Raw genomic sequence first — 18565 nt, forward strand, 5'->3', positions numbered from 1 at the left:
AAACTCACAGTGACCACTAAACAAAGACTCAGAATAGAGCCACAAATCATAAAGAGAAAACTGAGAAAACCATCACAGAAAACTGCCAAATTGAAATGGCAGTCAGAAATACAAAGGAAGAGAAACAATGGAAATATAGAACAACCTAAAAACAATAGATAAAATGGCAGCATTAAGCCCGCATATATCAATAATCAGTCAAAAAGTAAATGGACTGAATTTTCCAATCAAAAGACACAGAGTGGCTGGATGGACTAAAAGAAAATACCTAACAATATGCTGCCTCTGGGAAACACATCTCAGCTATAAATACAAAGATAAGCTCAGAGAGAAGGGATAGAAGACAGTACTACAAGCAAATGGCAAGCAAAGAAACCAGATGTTGCCATACTTATATCAGACAAAGCTGACTTCAAGATAAAAAGAACAATGAGAGATAAAAGGGGCAGGATATAATAATAAAAGGGATATTCCACCAAGAGGAAATAACACGTGAATATACGTACACCTAACACAGGAGCAGCAAAGTGTGTAAAGCAACTATAACAGACCTAAAAGGAGAAATTAACAGCAACACAATAATAGTGGGGACCTCAACACCCCACTTACATCAGTGCACAAATCATCCAGACAGAAAGCCAACAAGGAAACAGTGGCCTTAAATGAAACAAGAGACTAGATTGATTTAATAGATATATAGAGAATATTCCATCCAAAAGCAGCAGAATACACATTCTTCTCAAGTGCACATGGAACATTCTCAAAGATAGACCACATGTTGGGAAACAAGGCAAACTTCAATAAACTTAGGAAGATTGAAATCATATCAAGCATTTTTTCCTACCACAATACTATAAAACTAGAAATCAACTGCAAGAAAAAAGCTAGGAATGCCACTCCAATATTTGGAGACTAAGCAACATGCTACTGAACAGCCATTGGATCGATGAAGAAATCAAAGGAGAAGTCAAAAAAATACCTGTAGACAAATGAAAATGAAAATACAATACATCAACTCTTATGGGATGCAGTAAAAGTGGTGCCAAGAGAGAAATTTATGGCAATACAGGCCCACCTCAACAAACAAGAAAAATCTCAAATAAGTAATATTAAACTACACATAACAGAAGTAGAAAAAGAAGAACAAACAAAGCCCAAAGTCGGCAGAAGGAGCGAAATAATAAAAATTAGAGCAGAAATAAATAAAATAGACAGTTAAAAAACAATAGACAGGATTAACAAAAGTAAGAGCTAGCTCTATGAGAGGATGAACAAAATTGACAAATCCTTAGCCAGACTTGCTAAGAAAAAAGAGAGAAGACTCAAATAAATAAAATTCAAAATGAAAGAGGAGAAATTACAAGGGAAGCCACAGAAATACAAAGGATTACAAGACTATACTATGAAAAATGATATGCCAACAAATTGGATAACCAAGAAAAAAATGGATAAATTCCTGTAGTCATACAACTTCCCAAAACTGAATCAAGAAGAAAGAGAATATCTGAATAGACTGATCACAAGTCAAGAAATTGAAACAGTAATCAAAAACCTCCCAAAAGACAAAAGTCCAGGACCAGATGGCTTCTCCGGAGAATTCCACCAAACATTCAAAGAAGATTTAATACCTATCATTCTCAAATTATTGCTAAAATTGAAGAAGTCGGAATACTTCCTAACTCATATTATGAGGCCAACATTACCCTGATACCAAAACCAGACAATGACAACACACAGAAGGAAAATTACAAGCCAATATCACTGATGAACACAGATGCAAAAATCCTCAACAAAATATTGGCAAAACAAATACAGCAATACATTAAAAGGATCATACACCATGACCAAGTGGGATTTACACCAGGGACACAGGGATGGTTTAACATCTGCAGATCATTCAACGTGATACACCACAGTAACAAAATGAGCAATAAAAACCACATGATCATCTCAATAGATATGGAGAGAGCATTTAGCAAGATCCACTTCCATTTATGATTTTTTAAAAACTCTGAATAAAATGGGTATATAAGGAAAGAATCTTAACATAGTAAAAGCCATGTGTGACATACTCACAGACAACAACAAACTTAGCAGTGAAAAACTGAAAGCCATCCCTCTGAGAACAGAACAAGACAAGGATGCCCACTCTTGCCACTCCTATTCAACATATTGCTGGAACTTTGGGCCAGAGCAATTAGGCAAGAAATAGAAATAAAAGGTATCCAAACAGGAAAGGAAGAAGTGAAACTCTTGCTGTTTGCAGACAACATATATATATAGAAATTCTAAGGTATACACAAGAAAACTATTAGAAGTAATCAACAACTACAGAAAAGTTGCAGGGTACAAAATCAACTTAGAAAAATCAGTTGCATTTCTATACACTAATAACGAACCCAGCGGAAAGAAAAGGCAAGAGTATAATCTTTGACATCTGTCTTAGCATCTTTTCAAATATGATGTGTGCCCAGGCAAGGGAAACAAAAGGAAAAATAAACAAATGAGACTACATCAGATTAAAAACCTTCTGCAAGGCAAAGGAAATCATGAACAAAAAGAAAAGACAACGCACCAAGTGGGAGAAAATATTTACAAATCATATATCCAACAAGGGGTTAATTTCCAAAATATACAAAGAACTCATACAGCTCAAGAACAAAAAAACAAACAAGCCAATCATAACATAGGCAGAGGATATGAACAGACATTTCTCCAAAGAAGATATACAGATGGCCAACAGGCACATGAAAAGATATTCAACATCACTGATTATTAAGGAAATGCAAATCAGAACTACAATGAGATATCACCTCACACCTGTCAGAATGGTTAAAGTTACCAAGACAAAAAAATAACAAGTGTTGGAGAGGATGTGGAGAGAAGGAAATGCTCATACACTGCTGGTGGGAATGCAAACTGGTGCAGCCACTGTGGAAAACAGTATGGAGATTTCTGAAGAAATTCAAAAAATAAATACCATATGATCCAGCTACCCCACTACTGGGTATCTATCCAAAGAACATGTAATCAACAATTCAAAGAGATCTATGCACCCTTATGTTCACTGCAGCATTATTCACAGTAGCGAAGATGTGGAAGCAACCCAAGTGCCCATCAAGTGATGAATGGATAAAAATGTTCTATATATATACATATATAGAACAATGGAATACTACCCAGCTGTAGAAAAGACAAAATGGTCCCATTTGCCACAACATGGGTGAACCTTGAGGGTATAAAGTTAAGTGAAATAAGCCAGACAAAGACAAACGCCATATGATTTCATTCATATGTGGAAGATCAACAAACACATAGATAAAGAGAATAGATTAGTGATTACCAGACTGGAAAGGGGTGGAGAGTGGGCAAGAGGGGTAAAGGGGCACATATATTTGGTGACAGACAAGAATTAGACTATCGGTAGTGAGCATGATGCAGTCTCTACAGAAACTGACGCATAATAATGTACAACTGAAATTACACAACGTTATGAACCAACATGACCTCAGTGAAATAACTGAAAAAAAGAACAGCCTGCTTAACAAGTGGTGCCATGACAAATGTATAACCATATGCAAAAGAATTATTTTGGACCCCTACCTCACATCACATAAACATTAACTCAAAATACATCAAAGATCTAAATGTAATAGATACAATTATTAGAAGAAAACATGGAGGTGAACCTTTGTGAACTCAGACTAAGCAACTGTTTCTTAGATACGGCACGAAATACACAATCAACCAAAGAAAAAATAGATAAATTATTCTTTATCAAAATTTCTTTTTAAACATGAATGTCAAAGGATACTATCAAGAAAGGGAGAAAACCATGCCCACACACTGCCTGTGGATGTCTCCCAATATCGTCCTGTGATTATTTGTTTTCCCTAATGAGAAACTGAGTTTCCATTCAAGAGTAAATCCCAAGCATTGTTCTATATTAAATGGAAGGGAAAGGAATCTCAAGTTAAATGTCATGTGGAAGATAAGCAATTGAATAATTGTCTTCTCTCATCAGGAGTGTGCTGGAGTCGGCGCAGTGGCTGATTATTACCAATCAGCTAGATGAGGCCTTAAAGGAGCTTAGAAGAGCTGCACATATAAACGGGAAAAAGGATACTGGAGAGACCCTGACCATTGAGGTGATCTGGAAAGGGAGCTGGTTATTGGGGTGAAATGAAGATACGACCTGGCAATCACACTAGTCTGGGTTCCTGTGGTGACTACTGGGCCAGAACTAGAATGCTGTGAATGGGTCTTAAAGTTTGTCCTGGTTCCCTGTGGATTCACCACTGCAGAGGGAGGGGCATTGCAAAAAAAACATATCTCATCTTTGTCATGGATTTGCACATAGCTATTGCAATTCACTGGCAGAAGTGCACTTAATTGTTAAAGAAACAAGCAGTTGCTCTTACCCTATTCATGTAAGGGAAAGCAATCAAGCACAATTCATGTATCACTATTTCACTAACTCATGGTCCCATTTAGGGGAAATAAGAAAGTCAATAAAAGGAAGGGTAATTCACCATGTGGAAGATAGCTTTAGGGCATAAGATTTTAACTTTCATGCGTTTATTCAATAATTCAATAAATATTAAGCACCAAATATAAGCCAAATCTGTTCTACACAATGTGGCTATGGCAGTGAAATAGATAAAAGTCTTTTTCTTTTGTTATTTACAATCTCCTCATTAGAAAGTACCAAGATTGTGCTTGAGTAGGAAAACTTCTGAGAAGCCTTTAATTTTTTTTGGAAGTTTCTCTCCTCTTGCCCTGGATGCCAGATCCTGACATGGCTCATTCAAGCTCTTTCTTACTCATTTACAAATACTTATGTATTCGCACCAGCATGGTGCTAGATATCAATAAGGGAATAAGTTAGAGACTGTGCTCAAAGAACTTACATTTTACTATGAGACACAAAAGTTAAGAAATCATAATATAGAATAGGTGTTATGACAAGGTTGTATGCAGAGTGCTTTTGAGACAAGCTAGAGAAAGTATCTACTCTAGCTTTAGTGGGCCAGGAAAGGATTAGGAGTTAGCTGGTAAAGAGGAGGAGGGTCTGGCACTGTGGCCTACTGGTTAAGTTCAGCGTGCTGCATGTTGGCAGCCCAGATTCACGGGTTTAGATCCCAGGCGTGGGCCTACATCATTGGTCAGCCTGGCTGTGGCAGCAACCCACACATAAAATAGAGGAAGACTGGCACAGGTGTTAGCTCAGGGCTAATCTTCCTCAGCCAAAATAAAAGGAGGGAGAAAGGCATTTTTCAAGCATCACATGAACTGGTTCGTAGAGGTGCAATTGACAGAAGCCCATATCAGCCCTGAAAGTGAAAAAATGCCCTTTGGAAGAAAATGTTAGTAAAGAAAAACCCAAAGTTTCTACCCTCTGGTTCCAAATGATTCCCTCCCTCTGAGATGCAAAATAAATTGACACCTGCCCGATGTCCCCAAAAGTCTTACTGCATTATAGCATGTGCTCAACGTCAGAATCTTAAAATTTAAATGTGGCCCAAGTATGAAGGAAACTCTTTATTTATGGTTTTTTAACTATAGCACCTTTTTATATATAGATCTGTGAAACTAAAGAGACAAGACACCTGTCCCCAACGCATCCAACATACAATGATGATACAAGCATGGGATAGCTATTGTTGACATTCTTATTCAAAAATGAAGAAAATGTGAGACCTGAAGGAGTCGAGGGCTATCTGAAATCCAGCTAGGCAAATGTTAGAAGTTCCTTAATTGTGTTTCTAGGCATGGAAATAGTTCCATTTCACAAAAATAGAAATCAATTGGCTCTCAGCTCCAGACATAAGCCCTTCTCTACCTTGGGCTTCTGGTGAGATGGCTGAGAGACAAGGCGCTTAAGTATGCTAGAAGTACATCCTTAATATCTTTAAAGAGTTCTTTTTGTTTCTGAATAATACACTGACACTTTGATCTTTCTGTGACCTTGAGAAAAGTTGTATAATCACATGCTGGACTTCATCTCTAGACCAGGCTTTATTTCTAGGCCATGTTTTCCTGACAGTGCTCCAAAGCCATTTCTTAACATTGGCATCATTTGGGATTTGGAGAGGCTGAAAATCTTCAAAACCATCAAGTCCTAGCTCATTTTTGTTTAAAAGTTTTTGCTCAATTTTATTCCTCCTCTTGAATTTTATTATTAGCACCAAGAAGAAATCAGGAGGCATCTTCAATACTTTGACTGGAAGTCCCCTTAGCTAGAACATCAAGTTCATTAAGTACAGGCCTGCTTTCCACATAACTACAGATGACGATGTTCGTAAATTTATGCCACTACATAGCAAGAATTCCCTGCCCTCCAGTCTTCAATAACATGTTTATCACTTCCTATTGGGCTCTCAAAACAGCCTGCTCAAGGTACAGATTTTTATTAACAATCTGGCAAAGCAATATAGGCTTTCTCTATCACAGTTCTCAAAAACCCTCCCAGCCTCCACCCACTGCCCAGTTCCAAATCCATTCCCAAATTTTTAGCTCTTTGTTATAGTAGCACTCCCTTCCCAGTACCAGCATTAGAATTAGTTATCGCTTGCTGTGGAACAAGTTACCTCAAAATTTGCTGACTTAAAACAGGAATCTGAATAGGGATTAGCTGGATTTTCTGCTTGAAGGTCTCTCACAGTTTGCGATCAAGGTGTTTGCTGGGGCGGTGGTATCATTTGAAGACTCCACTGGGAAGGATTTACTTTCAAGCTGACTTACAGGATTGTTGTAAAGGACACAGGTCCTCTTAGACTGTTGGACTAAGGATCTCATTTCCAGTCATACGTGTCTCCAACAAGACAGGTGTTTCTTGAAAGTGTACAGACCAAGAAGACAATACAGGGGATTCAGCAAGATGGAAGTCACGGTTTTTTCTAACCTACTCATGGAAGTGCTAATGCATAATTTTTGCTGTACTCTATTTGTTAGAAGCAAGTCACTATATCCAACCCACACTCAAGAGGAGGGGTTACATGGGAGTATGAATACCAGAGATGGGGATCAGAGAAGACCATCTTTCAAAGCTGCCAACCACGGCTTTCCTATGAAAAAAATTCTCCTTTATTCAACTCTATATTCTGTTCACCTTGATCTGGGACCCTTAGAATTTATTCCCATATCTACTCTCCTGCTAGGATGTATTGGCTTCCTATTTGAGTATTTTGTGCATACAGGCCCCTTTCCTACTTTAACAGACACAACACTTTCCAAGCTAAATAATATTTTTTTCTTAACTCTAGTTATTAGTCTGGTAGGAAACAAATGGTGACAGATCATTGAGGGTGGGCATCTATTTATCTGCAAAGCACAAAGCTCTGCATCATTTTAAAGCAATGCAGGAGCACTAGCTTCTAACAGAGAGGAATGGTCTGCTTTTCAGACCAAGAAATACAAGTGACTGTAGGGATTCAAAAGGATTAAATGCCTCAACTCAGATATACCTATCCCAATATTAGAGTCCTACTTCCTCTCAACTGGGGCCATGAGCTTGACAAAGGAAACCACCCAAGTTTCAGATTTTTCAGTTCACCTAAAGATACTCTTAAAAAAATCCTGGAGCTTGATCTTCAGTGTTTTCTACCCTCCACCTGTGGGAGATGAGGGTCTCTTTATATGCATCATCTGAGTTTTACATTTCACTGTTTGTTGATAGTCATTCACCATCAGTCTTTAATTGTCTTTCTTAAATGCATCTATGGCCCTTCACAGTAGCCATCCAATTCCAAAGTCCTGGTAATTATTATTTTTCTTGAAACCCTCAAAATCCTGAATCATACACATACCAGTGTATTGCCTTCCACCAGTATCCCATCCCTGTTCACCACCAGTGAAATTTTTAATGATTGTACCACAACTGCATGCCCCAACTACCACTAGTTACAGCATATTCTATGCTAGGATGATCTAGTTCTGAATTCTCCTTGTGGCATTGACTTCTTTGATCACTCCCGGCCAGTAGCAGTGGATCTAAGGCCCAGTTCCTCAGGATCTGGGAAATCTGAGATTTGGGTACAGGAGGTTTATTGGGGAGTTCTTTCAGGAACAGTATCTGTGAGGAGTGAGAGCACAGGAATGGACAAAAAGAGAAGTCAAAATGCAATACAGTTGCAACAGAGTCCCCAGCTAACCCTGCAGGGAACTCTGGGGCCAGGATAGCGCATCAAATTTTCTCTGCCCAAGGTAATGAGGCCTAGCGTCATATGTCTGAAGTTATCAGCCATTGGATGAGGACAGGGGAGTGGCCCATGTGAGGAGGATCTCTTCATCTAAGGGCAGTTCCCAGAGAAGGCCACAACTGAGAGACATCAGCTGTCAAAATTCCAAGAACTTGGAGAAGTGAGTGTCTTAGACTCGAATGGGAAATCTGAGTAGAACACAACAGCATCCACTAAATTCAGGATTAGCAAACTTTAGCCTATGGGCCAAATACAAACTAATACCTGTTTTTGAAAGTAAAATTTTATTGGAATATAGCCAAACCCATTTGTTCCCATATTGTCTATGGCTGCTTTTATGCTATGATATCATAATCCAACAAATGTGATGGAAACTATTGCCTGCACAACCTAAAATATTTACTTTCTGGAGCTGTACAGGGAAAGTCCGCCATCTCCTGCACCAAATAACCATAGGTCTGGTATAAGAAATAATATTGTTTTGAAAAATAATAAGTGCCTACCCCTCTGCTGGATACATTTCACATTTGAATGTGTGACTTTAGGTAAATCTTAGATAACCTCTGTGAGATAAGTGCAAATTTCATTTTTTAAATGATAAGGAAACTGAGGCCCTGAGATATTAAGTAACCTATCAAGTGGCAGGGCAAGAATTCCAAACCAGGTTTGTCCAACCCTAAAACCAATTCCTTTCCAACCACTGTACCCTACCTTTCATAGTATCTGGCCCAGACATAGACTATACTCTGACGGCATATCCTCTGCTATTTTCTCTGCCTTTAACTCCATGCACTCCAGTCATGAAGGGAGACAGCTTGCCTGGCATGCCTGAAAAAGATTGCTCTGAACAAAACCATAAAGTGGACCCAGTTTTCAAGAAAGCCATGGCCTTGGAAAAGCAGACAATTCCACTTCTAACAAGAGGAGGACAATTCTTTCATGTCCTCTGGATGGGAAAGAAACCTCTCCTTAAAACAAGTACCTTTTCGGGGCTGGCCCCGTGATCGAGTGATTAAGTTCGCACGCTCCGCTGCAGGCGGCCCAGTGTTTCATTGGTTCGAATCCTGGGTGCGGACATGGCACTGCTCATCAAGCCATGCTGAGGCAGCGCCCCACATGCCACAACTAGAAGGACCCACAGTGAAGACTATACAGCTATGTACTGGGGGGCTTTGGGGAGAAAAAGGAAAAAAATAAAATCTTTAAAAAAAAAAAAAACAAGTACCTTTTCATTGGTTCCAATTTAGACTAAATCATTTTGTCAATGCCTTTTCCCTCTCCCAAGCTCTGTATTTAAACTGACCTCTATCCTGTATAATTCCCTGAATTCCATTTCTCCCTATGCATTTTGTAACTCTCCACACAAGATAGATTGTTTAATGCCCATGTTTCCCACTAGTTGGAAGTGTCCTTGAGGATAGGGAACAACACGTCCATCTCATCCTCTAACATTTACCACCATACCTGGTGCTTACTTGCATCTCATAAAGACTTATTGTTATTTTTGTTGTTGAAGTTTGTGAAATCCACCATGAAGCAGGAGTTGGATGAAGGCCAGACCAACGTGTCGCTTTTTGATTTGTTGCGTCCACCCAAACTGCGTGTAAGAATCTTCTACCTATCCTTTGTGAGGTAAGTTCCATTTGGTGATGATTAACTTTTTTGTCTTTTTCATTGAGGTATAATTGATATATATTTGTTTTAGGTGAACAACATAATTATTTGATATTTTTATATATTTCAAAATAATCACCACAATTAGTCTATTTAACATCCATCACTATACATAGTTACAGAATTTTTATTCTTATGATGAGAACATTTAAGATCTACTCTCTTAACAACTTTCAAATATGCCATACAGTGTTATTAACTATAGTCACCATGCTGTACACTACATTCCCACAACTTATTTATTTTATAACTGGAAGTCTGTACCTTTTGACTCCCTTCACCCAAGCTGAACACATGAAAGAAGAAAGAATGAAAAAGAACAAGAACAGCCTAGGGGAACTCTGGGACAACATCAAGCACAATAACATTCATATTATGGGTGTCCCAGAAGAGAAGAGAGAGACAAAGGGACAGAGAATCTATTTGAAGAACTAATAGCTGAAAACTTTCATAACCTAAGGAAGGAAACAGACATCCAAGTACAGGAAGCACAGAGAATATCAAACAAGATAAACCCAAAGAAGCCCACACCAAGACACATTATAATTAAAATGTCCAAAATTAAAGATCAAGAGAGAATCCTAAAAGCAGCAAGAGAAAGGCAGCAAGTGACATACAAAGGAAACCCCATAAGGCTATCAGCTGACTTCTTAACAGAAAACTCACAGGCTAGAAGGGAGTGGTGCAACATATTTAAAGCGCTGAAAGGAAAAAACCTATAGCCAAGAATACTTTACCTGGCAAGGTTATCATTCAAAATGGGAAGAGAGATAAAGAGTTTCCCAGACAAGCAAAAATTAAAGGAATTTATCACCAAGAAACCAGTTTTACAAGAAATGCTAAAGGGACTAATTTAAGTTGGAAAGGTAAGACCACAAATAAGAATAAGTGGATCAACTACCTATGAAGGTAATATGAAGGTCAAAAGACAAAAGTACTAAAATTACCTATTTCAATGATAAAAGGGTAATGGAAACATATACACAAAATAAGAGGCTAGATATAATATCAAAAACATAAAATGTGGGAGGAGAGGAGTAAAAGACTACAGTTTTTAAAAAGAGGTCAAACTAAAGACACCGTCAACTCAATATAGATTGCTATATACATAGATTATTATATACGAACCTCTTGGTAATCACAAACCAGAAACCTATAATAAATACACAAATAAGTAAGAGAAAGGAATCCAAGCATAATACTAAAGAAAGCCTTCAAGCCACAAAGGAAGAGACCAAGAGAAGAAGAAAGGAACAGAGAAGAACTACTAAAACACCCAGAAAAAAAGTAACAAAATGGCAATAAATACATATTTATCAATGGCTACTTTAATTGTCAATGGACTAAATGCTCCAATCAAAAGGCACAGGGTGGCCTACTGGATAAAAAAAAAGGCCCATATATATGCTCCATACAAGAGATACACATCAGACCTAAAGACACTCACAAAGTGAAAGTGAAGGAATGGAAAAAGATACTCTGTGAAAATGGCAAAGAAAGCTGGAATAGCAATACATATATCAGACAAAGTAGACTTTAAAACAAAAACAGCAACAAGAGGCAAAGAACAGCACTACATGATGATAAAGGGAATAATCCAACAAGAGAATATAACACTTGTAAATATCTATTCACCCAACATAGGGCCACCTAAATCTATAAAGCAATGATTAACAGACAGAAAAGGAGAAATAGACATTAACACAACATAGTAGGGGACTTTAACACTCCACTTACACCAATGGATAGATCACCCAAACAGAAGATCAATAAGGAACTATTGGCCTTAAATGACACATTAGACCAGATGGACTTAGTAGATATACATAGAACATTCCATCCAAAATGGCAAAATACACATTCTTTTCAAATGCACAGGGAACATTCTCCAGGATTGATGACATATTAGGCCACAAAACAAGCGTCAATAAATTTAAGAAGACTGAAACAATACCAAGGATCTTTTCTGACCACAAAGGTATGAAACTAGAAATCAACTGTAGGAAGATCAGAAAAGCCACAAATATGTGGAGATTAAAGAAAATTCTACTGAACAACGATTGGGTCAATAAAGAAATCAAAGGAGAAATCAAAAAATACCCAAAGAGAAATGAAAATGAAAATATGACGTACCAAAATCTGTGGGATACAGCAAAAACAGTTGTAAGAGAGAAGTTTATAGCAATTCAGCCCTACATAAACAAACAAGAAAAATCCCAAATAAACAATCTAACAGTGCACCTTAAGGAATTAGAAAAATAAGAATTAAAAAAGTCCAAAATCAGTAGAAGGAAGGAAATAGTAAAAATCAGAGCAGAAATAAATTAAATAGAGACTAAAATAACAACAGAAAAAGTCAATGAAACCAAGAGCAGGTTCTTTGAAAAGATAAACAAAATTGGCAAACCTTTAGCTAGACTCACCAAGAAAAAAAAGAGAGAAGGCTCAAATAAATAAAATCAGAAATGAAAGAGGAGAAATTACAACAGACCCCTCAGAAATACAAAAGATTATAAGAGAATACTACAAAAAGCTATACACCAACAAATTGGATAATCCAGAAGAAATGGATAAATTCTTAGAATCTTACAAACTTCCAAAACTGAGTCAAGAGGAAAGAGATAATTTGATTAGACAAATCACCAGTAAGGAGCTCAAAAGAGTAACCAAAAACCTCCCAAAAAATAAAAGTCCAGGACAAGATGTCTTCCCTGGTGAATTCTACCAAACATTCAAAGAAGGCTTAATACCTATCCTTCTCAAATTCTTCCAAAAAATTGAAGAGAAATGGAAGCTTCCTAACTTATTCTACAAAGCCATCATTACCCTGATACCAAAACCAGACAAGGACAATACAGAAAAAGAAAATTACAAGCCAATATCACTGATGAACGTGGATGCAAACATGCTCAACAAAATACTAGCAAATCGAATACAACAATACATTAAAAAGATCATACATCATGATCAAGTGGGTTTCATTCCAGGGATGGAGGGATGGTTCAAAATCCACAAATCTATCAACGTGATACACCACATTAACAAAATGAAGACTAAAAATCACATGATCATCTCAATAGATGCAGAGAAAGCATTTGACAAGAGACAGCATCCAATTATGATAAAAACCCTAAATAAAATGGGTATAGAAGGAAAGTACCTCAACATAATAAAGGCTATATATGACAAACTCACAGCTAATATCATTCTCAATGGAGAAAAACTGAAAGAGATCCCTCTAAGAACAGGAACCAGATAAGGATGCCCACTTTCACCACTCTAATTTAACATAGTATTGGAAATCCTAGCCCAAACAATCAGGCAAGAAAAAGAAATAAAAAGGATCCAAATTGGAAAGGAAGAAGTGAAACTGTCACTATTTGCATATGACATGATTTTATATATAGAAAACTATAAAGAATCCACTAAAAAAACTTTTAGAAATAATAAATGAATAATAAATGAATACAGTCAAGTCACAGGATACAAAATCAACATACAAAAATCAGCTGCGTTTCTATTCACTAACAACGAAGTAACAGGAAGAGAAATTAATAATACAATCCAATTTACAATTGCAACGAAGAGAATAAAACACCTAGGAATAAACTTAACCAAAGAGGTGAAAGATCTTATACTGAAAACTATAAAACATTGTTGAAAGAAATTGAAGACGACACTCCAGAAGAAATGGAAAGATATTGTGTGCTCTTGGATTGGAATTATTAACATAGTTAAAACATCCATACTTCCTAAAGCAATCTACAGATTCAATGCAATCCCTATCAAAGTTCCAACAACATTTTCTACAGAAATAGAACTAAGAATCCAAAAATTTATATGGAACAACAAAAGACCCCAAATATCCAAACGAATCCTGAGTAAAAAGAAGAAAGCTGGAGGTATCACACTCCCTGATTTCAAAATATACTACAAAGCTATCATAACCAAAACAGCATGGTTGTGGCACAAAAACAGACAGATTTTTCTTGTTTGTTGAGGCGAGCCTGTATTGCTATAAATTTCCCTTTGTACTATTTTTGCTGCATCCCATAAGAGTTGGTATGTTTTGTTTTCATTTTCATTTGTCTCCAGGTATTTTTTTATTTCTACTTTGATTTCATCATTGATCCAATGGTTGTTCAGTATCATGTTGTTTAGTCTCCACATATTGTGACTCTCCCAGCCTTTTTCTTGTAATTTATTGCAATTTTTACAGCACATGGATGGAAAAGATGCTTGATATGATTTCAATCTTCTTAAATTCATTGAGGTTTGCCTTGTTTCCCAACATATGATCTATCTTTGTGAATGTTCCATGTGAACTCCAGAATAATCTGTATTTTGCTGTTTTTGGATGGAATGTTATATATATATATATATGTCAATCTAGTCTAGTATTTAATTTAAGGCTACAGTTTCCTTGTTGACTTTCTGTCTGAATGATCTATCCATTGATGCAAGTAGGGTGTTGAGGCCCCCTACTATTATTGTGTTGCTGCCAATTTCTCCTTTAGATCTGTTAATAGTTGCTTTATATACTTTGGTGCTCCTGTGTAAGGTATACTATGTACTATAGAACACTATATATTCATAAGTGCTATGTCCTCTTGATAGAGTGTCCCTTTTATCATTATATCCTGCCCCTCTTTGTCTCTCTTTGTCTTTTTTATCTTGAAGTCTGCTTTGTCTGACACAAGTATGGCAACATCTGCATTCTTTTGCTTGCCATTTGCTTGGAATGTCGTCTTCCATTCCTTCATTCTGAGCCTATGTTTGTCATTCAAACTGAGACGTGTTTCCTGAAGGCAGCATATTGTTGGGTCTTGTTTTTTAATCGATCCAACCATTTTGTGTCTCATGACTGGAGAAAATCCATTTACATTTAGAGTTATTATTGATATATGAGGGCTTAATATTGCTATTTTATCTCATTTTCCAGTTGTTCTATATTTCCATTATTTCTTTTCCCTTGTATTTCTGACTGCCATTCCTGTTTGGTGATTTTCTATTATGATTTTCTCAGTTTTCCCTTTATTTATGATTTGTGGCTCTACTTTGATTATTTGCTTAGTGATTACCATTAAGTTTGTATAAAAAATCTCATAGATTTGGGTTTGGCCCCGTGGCCGAGTGGTTAAGTTTTCGTGCTCCACTGCAGGTGGCCCTGTGTTCCATTGATTTGAATCCTGGGTGCGGACATGGCACTGCTCATCAAACCATCCTGAGGCAGCATCCCACATGCCACAACTAGAAGGACCCACAGTGAAGATTATACAACTATGTACCGGGGGGCTTTGGGGAGAAAAAGGAAAAAATAAAATCTTAAAAAAAAAATCTCATAGATGAGATAGTGCATTTTCTGATAGCCTCTTATCTCCATTAGCCTAAGCAGGTTTTATCCCTTTCTGCTTCCCCTTATAAGTTATTTTGTCACAAATTCTCTTTTGTGTTGTGAATTTGTGATTAAACTGAAGTGTTTATAGTTATTTTTGATGCTTTCCTTCCCTTTATCTTTTATGTTTTAATTGTTTACTAACCTATTCTGATATAGAGCTGAAATTTTCTGATTCTAACTGAGTATTTATCTCATTGCTCAAGGTTTTCTAAACCTTTTCACTTTAGTTTCAGATGGGAGGGCTCTTTTCAATGTTTCTTGTAAGGCAGGCCTAGTGGTGATGAACTCCTCAGCTTTTGTTTATCTGGGGAAGATTTTATTTCTCCATCATATCTGAAGGATAACTTTACTGGATAGAGTATTCTTGGCTGAAGGATTTTGTCTTTCAATATTTTGAATATATCCTTCCATTCTCTCCCAGCCTGTAAGGTTTCTGCTGAGAAATCCACTGAAAGCCTGATAGGTGTTCCTTTGTAGGCTATTTTCTTTTGTCTTGCTGCCTTTAATATTTTTTCTTTTTCATTGACTTTTGTCAGTTTTAATTTTATATTCCTTGGAGAAGGTCTTTTTGCACTGATATAATTAAGAGTTCTATTGATTTAATAACCTTGTGAGTCTAGTTTCTTCCCCAGTGGGAAGTTCTCCACAATTATCTCTTTGAAGAAGGTCTCTGCTCCATTCTCCCTCCCCTCTCCCTCTGGAATACCTACAATCCTTATGTTGCTTTTCCTAATTGAGTCAGATATTTCTCAAAGAGTGTCTTCATTTTTTTAAATCTTAGTTCTCTCTCCTCCTCTACCTGAAGCATTTCTATATTTCTGTCCTCTAAATCACTAATCCTGTCCTCTATAGCGTCAGCTTTATTTCTTATGGTTTCTAGATTATCTTTTATTAAGAATTGTGTTCTACATATCCAGAATTTCTGTTTTGTTTTTTTTTAGAGCTTCAATCTCTTTAGTGAAGAATTCCTTTGCTCATTAATTTTACTCCTGAGCTCATTGAACTATCTTTGAGTTTTTCTGTAACTCACTGAGTTTCTTCAACTATTTTGAGTTCTCTGTCATTTAGATTGTAAATTTCTATGACTTCGGGATTGGTTTCTGGAGACTTGTTGTTTTTCTTCTGCTCTGAAGTGTTTCTGTAGTTCTTATGGTTTCTGATGAGTTGACCCTTTGACAGTGCATTTTATGGTAGTATCAAGTAGCAGATTCACCTGCCACCACTGAGGGACAGGCAGGAGCTGTGCTTTCTGAGCCCAACTCATCTGCTGGAAGTTGTGCTGGTAGGGCTGCTCAGTGTTTGTTCAGGCTGGCCTCAGCTGCTTGGTGAGTCATGCACACACATGCAGACAGAGCCTTTGTGCTCTGCCAGTAGGTCTCTGCAGATGGGACCACTGTGCTTGGCAGGCAGCCAGCTGAGGTGCTGCATTAGTCAGGAGGGGAGAGGCACTTTCTTTCACACAAGAGCCAGCCTTGCACTCATGGTGGCTCAACTGAGCCACTGTGTTTGATGGCTGGGATCTCTCATAGCGACTGAGCTGCCATCACTCCATGGGGAATGTTCCCAAGGGTGGGGCTGCCATAGCATGATGGGTGCTCCCCCAGGCCAGGCCACCACTCCAAAGGCATTCGAATGCAGGTTGGGCTGCCCCAGTCTCCTCTTACAGTCATGCTGGCCACTGTGTGAGGCCCCACGACCTGGACCACTGCCACCAGGAAAGGGGAGGGGTCTGCTCACTCAGTTCCACCACTTCCTGGGGATCCAGTCTACCCACCTTCAGCTGTACGGCTGCATGGATCTCTCAGACCTCCCACTGTGCTGTGTAGGGAATCCTCTATTTGTTAATGAATGTCCATTTAGTTGTAACTTAGAGGGGAGAGACAAAAGGAAAAGCTCACTCCACCATGAGGCTGACATCACTTTCCCGTTTTGTTTTGCAGTAATTTATTCCTTTTAATTGTTGGTCTTTTTCCCTCATATGAATATACCGTAAGTTATTTATCCATTCTGCTGTTTATGGATTTGGGTTTTTTCCCACTTGTTGGCTATTATGAATTCCTGGGAGTAAGGCATGTGTATATTTGGCTATAGTCAGCCACAAACAATATTCCAAAGTGCATATATAGTCATCCCTCTGGATCCTTGGGGGAATGGTTCTAGGCCCACCACCTCCCTACCATGGATACCAAAATTCTCTGATGCTCAAGCGCCTTATATGAAATGCATAGCATTTGCATATAACCTATGCACATCCTCTGTATACTTTAAATTATCTCTAGATTGCTTATAATAGTTAATGCAATGTAAATGCTATATAAATAGCTGTTGTATTGTTCAGGGAAAAGTGACAAGAAAAAAGTCTATACGTGTTTCATACAAATGCAGCCATCATGGGTCTTTCAATCCATGTTTGGTTGAATCCCCAGATGCCAAACCCATGGATACAAAGTGCTCATTGTACAAATACACACTCCAACAAGGAAATGTATGAGTTTTGGTTATTCCGTATCCTCGCAAATCCTAATTATTCTGAATTATTTGAATGTAGCTCTTCCAATGGCAGTATATGGCATCATATCATGATTTAAACTTGCATTTTCATGATTACTAATGATGTAGAACATCATTTCTCGCCTGAATTTTGTCCATTTTTATTAAATTGTCAATTTTTTCTCAATTATTTCTTTTTTTAGATATAAATTCTAAATTTCTTCCCAGTCTATGGATTACCTTTCCATTCCCTAATGGTGTGCTTTGATGGACTAGATTTTTTATTTTCCATGAATTTCTACTTATTAACCTTTTCTTTTATGGTCAGTGGTGCTGGTATCTTGTTTAAGAAATTTTTGCTACCCTAAGTTTATAGAGATATTCTATGTTTTCTTTTCAAAACTTTTATCACCTTTCCTGTTTATGCCTATGATCCATCTCAAATTAATTTTTGTGTAGGATTTGAGATGTGGAAGGGGTCAAGGTTCATTTTTTCCAGACCCATTGTCAGTTTTTTGGTCACAACTTATTGAAAAGACTGTCCTTTCCACGTTGAATTTCAGCGACACTTTTGTTGTAAATCAGGTGACTGTATATATGCAGTTTCTCAACTCTCTATTCTGTTGAATTGTTACTATTTCTGCCTTAAATGTTTGTAATAATTCAAGAGTGAATCTATTTGGGCCTAAGTGTTTTTCTTGAAAATTGTTAATTGTAGATTCAACTTCTCTAATGAGATAGGACTACTGAGAACTTCTACTTCTACGTGTGTTAATTTTGTCAACTTATTTTTTCAAGAAAA

General features: G+C 37.3%; 1 protein-coding gene across 2 annotated transcripts in view; it reads left to right on the top strand.

Annotated features, from left to right (window-relative positions):
- The window catches only part of LOC124228604 (steroid transmembrane transporter SLC22A24), a 52404-nt gene that overhangs the window by 20941 nt on the left and 12898 nt on the right, over positions 1-18565 (top strand). For both annotated transcript variants that reach the window (XM_046643128.1, XM_046643129.1), the window contains exons 5-6: positions 4025-4148; positions 9718-9833. In XM_046643128.1, the coding sequence (XP_046499084.1) occupies positions 4025-4148; positions 9718-9833 (240 nt within the window). The remainder of the gene's footprint in view (positions 1-4024; positions 4149-9717; positions 9834-18565) is intronic.

The sequence above is a fragment of the Equus quagga genome, chromosome 17 (assembly GCF_021613505.1).
Source record: "Equus quagga isolate Etosha38 chromosome 17, UCLA_HA_Equagga_1.0, whole genome shotgun sequence".
In the NCBI taxonomy this organism is placed as follows: domain Eukaryota; kingdom Metazoa; phylum Chordata; class Mammalia; order Perissodactyla; family Equidae; genus Equus; species Equus quagga.